The following is a 9,214-nucleotide window of genomic DNA, read 5'->3' as shown; positions in this document are numbered from 1 at the left end:
CCTTTTGTGTAGCGACCAGCATCTGCAGTTCCTTGTTGCTACAATTTGCCAAAGCCACTGCACTGGGTATGAGGGAAAGGGTTTTTTTTTTGCCTTCAGGGATAACAGCGGATATCAAAGACATCCTTTGAAAAGCCCAATTCAGAAAAATCCTGCATTAGTCCAAAATAAATTTGCGAGCGAATTGCAAATTATTTCCACTAATTGGGTGCATGGGAAGAGAGAGAGAAGCGATCTGTTTTTTTTTTTTTTTAATGAACTTGCGTTTAAAGTAGGGCGGAATGGTTCGAATCCCACCTCGGAAGGTCTACCTCCTCGTCTCCCCTCTACTCCTGTTACCCGGAGACCAGATCAGCCTCGGTTGCTAAGGGGAGGCAGACGTCGGTGAGAGACAGCATCGTAGCCCAGTCGGTGGTGCGATCTCGGGGGTTGCAGCTAATAGCGAGGCTGGAAAAGAACAGCGGGCGGTGCTAAGGCGGGCTTCCAATGTATTCGGTGTAGCATTTTCTCTCCCTCTCTCACCGAGCATCACATTGTTACGGGGAGAAAATAAAGGATACGGTGATGTGTTTTTCTAATTTGCATCCTGCTTTCTCACTGCGAGGCTCTGTTGTGGATGGCTTACAGTGTTTCACTCAAACTGCAGCACGATTTGCGTGTGGAGCCTTGTGGATTCTACCGAGAAGCAAGCGTGCAGTTTCAGGTAATGTACAAGAGCGTTCTTTGAAATGCAATGCAACTTTCTAATATACCCTCCCGTGCAATTAATTGCAAGGTTTTTTTTTTAAGCTGTTTGATAAACCCGTGCACTTTTTGTTTTAAAAAGAGCAAAAGTTGTCCTTTAATTTTTTTTGGCACAAGTTTGCTGTATTTATAAAACGTGGCGTTGCCAATGGCAAAGGTGTTCGCATCTCCTAATACATTGTACATCGCTGGGAAGCATTTGGTAAGGTTAAGAAGCAAGGAACTGCAGATGCTTGTTTACTGTGGGGGGGGGGGGGGGGAGGACAGGTACACAGATGCGTAAGTGTGCGAGATGGAGTGGTACTGTTGTTTACTCTGTGAGCGGGAGCATCATTTGATCCGAAAGATCACTCCAGAGATGCTGCCCGACCCGCTGAGTTACTCCAGCGTTTTGTGTCCATCCTCGGTTAAAACCAGCATCTGCAGTTCCTTCCTGCACAGGAGTATTATTTTGCCCTGCTGAACACTGACCTAACCTGTGTTTAAATCGTCTAACGCTTTAACACAGAGTGTTTGAGGGGAGGGGGGGACGCGTGACAGCATTTAGTGGTGCAAACGTTAGCGTGCATTGCAATACTTTTTTTTGTATTAATTAATTGATTGCGATTCATTCAGACAGCGGCTGTCTAATCTAAGTTAGACAATGAACGGTGTGACACGCCTCCCGTGTGGAGAATCACATTTCCACACACACACACACACACACACACACACACACACACACACACACACACACACACACACACACTGGCATAGCTTGTGATTTCAAACAAAAATGACTCTACAGATTTTTGACACAAGAATGAAGGAACTGCTCGGGTATTGAGCTATTACAGAGCCAGATCCATCAGCCAGTCTCGGCCAGGCTGCTGGTCACTATCAGCCTGCTCTGCCATATGCTGCCGCTGCCACACACACATTTAACATTTATGATGTTCTCAAATACAAAATTAAATTACTTGGTGTTCACAGTAATCTTGAAGGTTGTTCTTCTTGGCGGACAGAGAAATTTAAACGTGCAAATGTTCAACTTGATGATTGATCTTCATGTGTTTGTGTTATGTTTTTGCAACACATAGAGGTCAAATAAGCAGGGTCAAAAAATAATGCCAGCTTGGTTACCGAGAACACGTGCTGGCTAATGTTATTACCACACGGAGGGAGCAAGGGTGGTAAATGGGAGTTAATATTTAGCAGCTGGTTTGAATTGATCAAATTCTGCCAAACTCCTTTTAGAAGCAAGCAGTTATGTTTATTGTTGCCCCTGGCCAGATCTGGCTTCCACAACTGGCTTTTGCTGTTCGTAGAGGGCGAAAAAATGAAGCGATACAGTGTGCCTTTATAATCTATGGCTTATGCAAAGTATACTTCTTGAAGAAGGGTCTCGAACCGAAACGGCGACCCATTCCTTCTGTCTGGAGATGCTGCCTGTCCTGCTGAGTTGTCCCAGCATTTTATTTCTATATTCGGTGTAAACCAGCATCTGCAGTTCCATCCCAGACATTTAACTTTGCAACAACAGCCACTTGAAGTGGAAGAAGCTGTGTGAATGTGGACCAGATCCATCAGCCAGTCTCGGCCAGGCTGCTGGTTAGTTAGTTACCCCCTTGCGACAGATTGCTGGTATAGAGTACCTAAGGCGGAAAATGTTTTCCCGTGTCCCTCTGTTATCACCTCTTCCCCCAGCCAACAATGGGCCATTGTGGGCTTCATCCTTCCTTGGTCATCTATTGCTGGCCCTAATTTTTTTCTGTCCTTTTCCGACCTCCTGTTCATAAGATCATAAGTGATAGGTGTAGAATTAAGCCATTCGGCCCATCAGGTCTACTCCGCCATTCAATCATGGCTGATCTATCTCTCCCTCCTAACCCCATTCTCCTCCCTTCTTCATTTAGAAGGATGAGAGGGAATCTTACAGAAACATATCAAATACCTCAGGGATTGGACAGGCTAGATGTAGGAAAAATGTTCCCCATGTTGGGGGAGTCCAGAACCAGGGGTCACACAGTTTAAGAATAAGGGGATGGTCATTTAGGACTGAGATGAGGAAAAACGTTTTCACCCCAGAGAATTGTGAATCTGTGGAATTCCCTGCCACAGAAGGCAGTGGAGGCCAATTCACTGGATGTATTCAAGAGAGAGTTAGATGTAGCTCTTAGGGCTAACGGAATCAAGGGATATGGGGGAAAAATTAGGAACGGGGTACTGATTTTGGATGATCAGTCATGATCACATTGAATGGCGGTGGAGGCTCGAAGACCGAATGTTCTAATCCTGCACCTATTTTCTATGTTTCCCCATAACCCCTAACACCCATACAAATCAATCATTTCTCCCCTCCCCTCCCCTGCCCCCCCCCCCCACCCCACCTTCCTGAGGAAGGGTTCCAACCCGAAACGTCACCCATCCTTTTTCTCCAGAGAAGCTGCCTGTCCAGCTGGGCTACTCCAGCACTTTGAGTCTATCTTCAATATAAACCAGCATCTGCAGTCCCTTCCTACACCGAGAGCTTCACTTTGCATTATGTAACACCTCATTCACAAGATCTCTCTGAAGCTGCTCGTTTGTTTTGATCTGATGGTAATTGAAGAAAATGTGAACCTTAAAATGTATGAAGAAAATTAAGAGAAGTAAAAATGGACTTGTAGTCCCTTAGGAGGGAACAAAGCACTGTTTTTAAAAAAAAACAGTAAGGAGCATGATTGCAAAATTGCATTTTCTAAATACAATCAAAGTACAATGGATAGCATTTATAATTCTTAAGGGATTGGACAGGCTAGATGCAGGGAAAATGTTCCCGATGTTGGGGGAGTCCAGAACCAGGGGTCACACAGTTTAAGAATAAGGGGCAGGCCATTTAGGACTGAGATGAGGAAAAACGTTTTCACCCAGTAAGTTGTGAATCTGTGGAATTCTCTGCCACAGAAGGCAGTGGAGGCCAATTCACTGGATGTATTCAAGAGAGAGTTAGATATAGCACGTAGGGCTAATGGAATCAAGGGATATGGGGAGAAAGCAGGAAGGGGGTACTGATTTTGAATGATCTGCCACGATCATATTGAATAATGGTATGGAGTAGCAATGAAGAGGTGGGGCCTCATGGACAGCGTCTCCTGCGAGTGTGGGGACCCAACACAGACAGTGGAGCACATAGTCACCAGTTGCCCCAAACACCGGCCACCGAATGGTGAACGAGGTCTGATTGACCTGGACGATGACACGTTGGCCTGGCTCGCCTCAACGGAGCTGCAGGTCTAAAAGACATACGACAGAAGAAGGGATCATATTGAATGGCGGTGCTGGCTCGAAGGGCCGAATGGCCTACTCCTGCACCTATGTTCTATGTTGTTTCCCAAACAAGCTCAAATAAGCCCAAGGTACACAGAAATGCTAGAGAAACTCAGCGGATGCAGCAGCATCTATGGAGCGAAGGAAATAGGCAACGTTTCGGGCCGAAACCCTTCTTTCAAATAAGCCCAGTCTGATGTAACTTACGCTGACGAGTGTTCAGTTTCCGAGCTCTTCCTTTCATCCTTGTACCACCCGCAAAGTTTTTGAAATGATATGTCGGCATTTGTCTGAATTATTATCAACTTCGTGCCGGTGCAGAGCTTTGGAGTGCCTTGTATCGTCTTAAAACAGAAAGCTTATTATCCATTTAGAACGTACTGGCACACAACTGCGGTGTGTTTTGCCTGATTAGTGTGATCTGAAATACACTGGGATAAAAAGTCATTGAAGTACTCAGGATTCTGGCACTCAATGCTTGAGAAGAACTCTCAAGAAACCATTGCTCTCAAATTACAAGCTTCCACTTAATTATTTCCTTTTTGATATTTTTGTTTTTCCCTCTCGAAACACTTGACAAAGACCAATACATTAGTTGAATCCATTCAACTATAGCTCTGGAAATAACAGGGGCTGTTCCACTTGAGCGTCTTAATCCGCGAGTTCTGGTGAGTTTGCCCTCGGCTCATACTCGCAGCATGGTCAACACGAGGTCGTAGGAGGTCTTTGTAACTCTCCTTCATGCTCGAGAGTGGTCTCCACGTACTAGAGGCCTCAGCTAGGTCGCGGCGTTTTTTTCAATATGTTAAAAAATAACCGCCAGTAAAAAAAGTTGCCATGGAAAACAGCGATTCCGTTTTTACTCGTTGGTTTAGTCATAGTAGGTCGGCATGTTAGTCGTAGGTAATCGAGGGTAGTAGAAGGTAGTCATAGATAGTCTTCATCATAGTCGAAGGGAGGTCGAAGGAGATCGTAGGAGGTCATCTTCACTCTCCACTATTTGGTGTCAAATTTTCCCGAAGTTAGTTGTAGCTAGTCTTCTACATAGTCGAAGGAGGTCTTCAACATGACATTTCTTCAAACTCTCCTAAACTCGCCAATTAGGTCGCCCAAGTGGGACAGCCCCTTTTGGCTTCACTTCCGATTCTCCTCGATTGGGCTTTTCCTTGCACTAAACGTGATTCCCTTACCGTGCATGATTACGGCTCGATGGTAATCATGTATTGTCTTTCTACTAACTGGTTAGCACGCATCAAAAGCTTTTCACTGTACCTCGCTACACGTGACAATGAATGAAACTGAAACCGAAACTGAGGCGAGGACTGAGCTCAAGTCATTGGAGCTGTGAGGCAGCAGCTCAAGTCACCAGCAATTTGTCCACAGCAATCTCCCACAAACAGCAAATGCACGAGAACCAGATGATCTTATATAAACGAGCAAATCATCCCATAGTAATTCAGAAGGACATTATCAAACAAACCTCGGCAAGCCAGGTAAGTGTTATTGAGTCTTGATCAAAGACTAGTCAATGCGGAGTATCTTAGAGTGGTAGAGAGGTAGAAGGGAAGTCATGTGAAGGAAGGAACTGCAGATGCTGGTTTAAACCGAAGATAGACACAAAAAGCTGGAGTAACTCAGCGGGACAGGCAGCATCTCTGGAGAGAAGGAATGGGTGACGTTTCGGGTCGAGACCCTTCTTCAGACTGGTTAGTGATAAGGGAAACGAGAGATATAGACGATGATGTGGAGAGATAACGAACAATGAGTGAAAGATATGCAAAAATGTAACAATGATAAAGGAAACAGGCCATTGTTCGCTGTTAGTTGGGTGAAAACGAGAAGCTGGTGCGACTTGGGTGGGGGAGGGATAGAGAGAGAGGGAATGCCGGGGTTACCTGAAGTTAGAGAAATCAATATTCATACCACTGGGCGGTAAGCTGCTCAAGCGAAATATGAAATGCTGTTCCTCCAATTTGCGTTTAGCCTCACTCTGACAATGGAGGAGACCGAGGACAGAAAGGTCTGTGTAGGAATGGGAAGGAGAATTAAAGTGTTTAGCAACTGGGAGATCAGGTTGGTTCAGGCGGGCTGAGTGAAGGTGTTCTGCAAAGCGATCGCCCAGTCTGCGTTTGGTCTCGCCCATGTATAAGAATCCACATTTTGAACAACGGGTACAGTAGATGAGGTTGGAGGAGGTGCAAGTGAACCTCTACCAAACCTGAAAGGACTTTCAGGGTCCCTGGACAGAGTCGGGGGAGGAGGTATAGGGACAGGTGTTGCATCTTCTGCGGTTGCAAGGGAAAGTACCTGGGGATGGGGTGGTTTGGGTTGGAAGGGATGAGTTGAGCAGGGAGTTGTGGAGGGAATGGTCTCTGCGGAAGGCGGAAAGTGGTGGAGATGGGGAAAATGTGGCTAGTGGTGGGATCCCGTTGGAGGTGGCGCAAATTTTGGATTATGTGTTGAAGGGAAGCAGAAGGGAAGTAATTATGCCAGCTAAACTATGGCATAGAAACATAGAAAATAGGTGCAGGAGGAGGCCATTCGGCTCTTCGAGCCAGCACCGCCATTCATTGTGATCATGGCTGATCGTCCCCAATCAATAACCCGTGCCTGCCTTCTCCCCATTATCCCTTGATTCCACTAGCCCCTAGAGCTCTATCTAACTCTCTCTCAAATCCATCCAGTGATTTGGCCTCCACTGCCCTCTGTGGCAGGGAATTCCACAAATTCACAACTCTCTGGGTGAAAAAGTTTTTTCTCACCTCAGTCTTAAATGGCCCCCCTTTATTCTAAGACTGTGACCCCAAAGATGCCACAATGATTCTATGATACATTATTGTCACATGTACCTAGTACACTGTAAATGGCTTGATTGTAATCATGTATTGTCTTTCTGCTGACTGGATAGCATGCATCATAACGCTTTTCACTGTACCTCGGTACATGTGACAATAAACTAACCTGCAAACTGAAGTTGTCCATACTCCCCTGTGTTGGCCCATCACATTTTAAACTGATGATGCTGAGGATCTATAAGGCGCTGGTCAGGATGGATTTGGAATATCGTGAGCAATTTAGGGCACCATATCTGCGGAAGGGTGCTCTGGCCATGGAGAGGGTCCAGAGGAGGCTTACAAGACTGATCCCAGGAATGAGTGGGGTAACATACGATGAGCATTTGCCGGCACTGGGCCTCTACTCGCTGGCGTTTAGAAGAATGAGGGGGGACCTAATTAAAATATACCGACTAGTGAAAGGTTTGGATAGAGTCAAGTCAAGAGAGTTTATTGTCATGTGTCCCAGATAGGACAATGAAATTCTTGCAGTGGACATGGAGAGGATGTTTCCACTAGTGGGAACAACATGGACCAGGGGTCTTGCATAGCTTCATATTTAAAGGGCGTTCCATTGGGAACGAGATGAGGAGGGATTTCTTTAGGCAGAGGGTGGTGAATCTGTGGAATTCATTGCCACAGAAGATTGTGGAGGCCAAGTCAGTGGATATTTTTTAAATCAAAGATTGATAGATTCTTGATTAGAGGATCAGGGGTTGTGGGGAGAAGGCAAGAGAATGGGGTTTGGAGGGAGAGATAGATCAGCCATGATTGAATGGCGGAGTGGACTTGATGGGCTGAATGGTCTAATTCTGCACCTATCGCTTATGACCTTATGACTTTATGTTCTCTGGCTGGTTTCTGACCGTTGCTGAAATCAGGGGTAGGTCCTGATCTATGGTATCATATGGACCAAGGTATTGGGTCTTACACTGTACACAGGCTGGAAAGTGCGAGAATATATTAGGTAATGTAATTGAATGGGAAGAAGGAAAGATTTTCAATTAAAATGGCCTCATCAAGTTCAGGAGGGGGAATTTTAAAGCAAGCATGATTCATGTAATTACCTGAGGTACAGGTAAGGCCCAGTGCTGTATTCAACTCTCTTTGGTAAGTCGATATTGCATTGAATTACTATATTTAGCACATACTTTCCATGGTCCTTGAAATTAGGCCATGTGTTGGTCGCATATGAGCACGTTACTTTCCTTCCCAATTTTCAGGGAAACATTAACCTGTTCTGGAGCCCGTTCTCTCGTTTCATTATCGCACTTGGGCGGCACGGTGGCGCAGCGGTAGAGTGGCTGCCTTGCAGCGCCGAGGTCCTGGATTCGATCCCGACTACGGGTGCTGTCTGTACGGAGTTTGTACGTTCTCCCCGTGGGTTTTTTTTCTCCGAGATCATCCGTTTCCACTCCAACGACGTACAGGTTTGTTGGTAAATTGGCTTGGTGTAAATGTTAAATAGAATATTGTCCCTAGTGGGTGTAGGAAAGTGTTCATATACGGGGATACGGGGATCGCTGGTCATCCGTGGACCCGGTGGCCCGAAGGGCCTGCTTCCGCTCTGAATCTCTAAAACCTAACCTAAAATTGCCATTATGGTTGTCCACTTGCCCCTTGACCAGTGAGTCTGTGGAGGGACCACCTGAGGCAGCAAAGATCCAGCAAGTCACCAGCGAGACTTCTGCTGCAATTGGTTCATCTTTTAGTTTAGGTTTATTATGGGGATGCATCACAGCATGGCCTGGGAAGTTGCAGAGAATTGTGGATGCAGCCCAGACCAGCACACTAAACCAGCCTCCCTTCCATTGACTCCAAAACTAACCTCGACAAGGCCAGCAGCATAATCAAGCCACTCCCTCTTCTCCCCTCTCCCATCGGGCAAAAGATACAGAAGTGTGAAAACGCACACCTCCAGATTCAGGGATAGTTTCTGGTTGCGATCAGGCAACTGACTCTCTCCCTCTCTCCCTCTCTCCCTCGCAACTCTCTCTCCCTCGCAACTCTCTCTCTCACCTCTCTCTCACACCTCTCTCTCTCTCACCTTTCTCTCTCTCTCTCTCTTACTCTCTCCCACACACTCTCTCTCACACACACACACTCACACACACCTCTCGCTCTATCTCACACACACACACACACACACTCTCTCTCACACACACACTCTCTTACATACAGTACACGTGGCTCTTTCTGATTGAACAAAGGAATTTGGGCTAATATTGTGGTTATTAATTTATTGGATTTTTGTTTGTTATATCACTGTGTATTGTGTTTACTGCTGTTGCAAGCATGAATTTAATTGTGCAGTTGTTGCAACATATGACGATTAAACACTCTCGGCT

General features: G+C 45.9%; 1 protein-coding gene across 2 annotated transcripts in view; it reads left to right on the top strand.

Moving 5' to 3' along the window:
• Window positions 1-416: 416 nt before the first annotated feature.
• Window positions 417-9,214, top strand: part of zmat4 (zinc finger matrin-type 4) — a 152,030-nt gene continuing 143,232 nt past the window's right edge. The window contains exon 1 of one of the 2 annotated variants that reach the window (XM_033013783.1): window positions 417-703. In XM_033013783.1, coding sequence (XP_032869674.1) covers window positions 617-703 — 87 coding nt within the window. In that variant the 5' untranslated portion in view covers window positions 417-616. The remainder of the gene's footprint in view (window positions 704-9,214) is intronic. The other variant, XM_033013782.1, reaches the window with a different exon arrangement.

This window comes from Amblyraja radiata, chromosome 39 (assembly GCF_010909765.2).
Source record: "Amblyraja radiata isolate CabotCenter1 chromosome 39, sAmbRad1.1.pri, whole genome shotgun sequence".
Taxonomy (NCBI): domain Eukaryota; kingdom Metazoa; phylum Chordata; class Chondrichthyes; order Rajiformes; family Rajidae; genus Amblyraja; species Amblyraja radiata.
The sequence above is the reverse complement of the archived record's forward strand: the minus strand, read 5'-3'. Positions and strand labels throughout refer to the sequence as shown.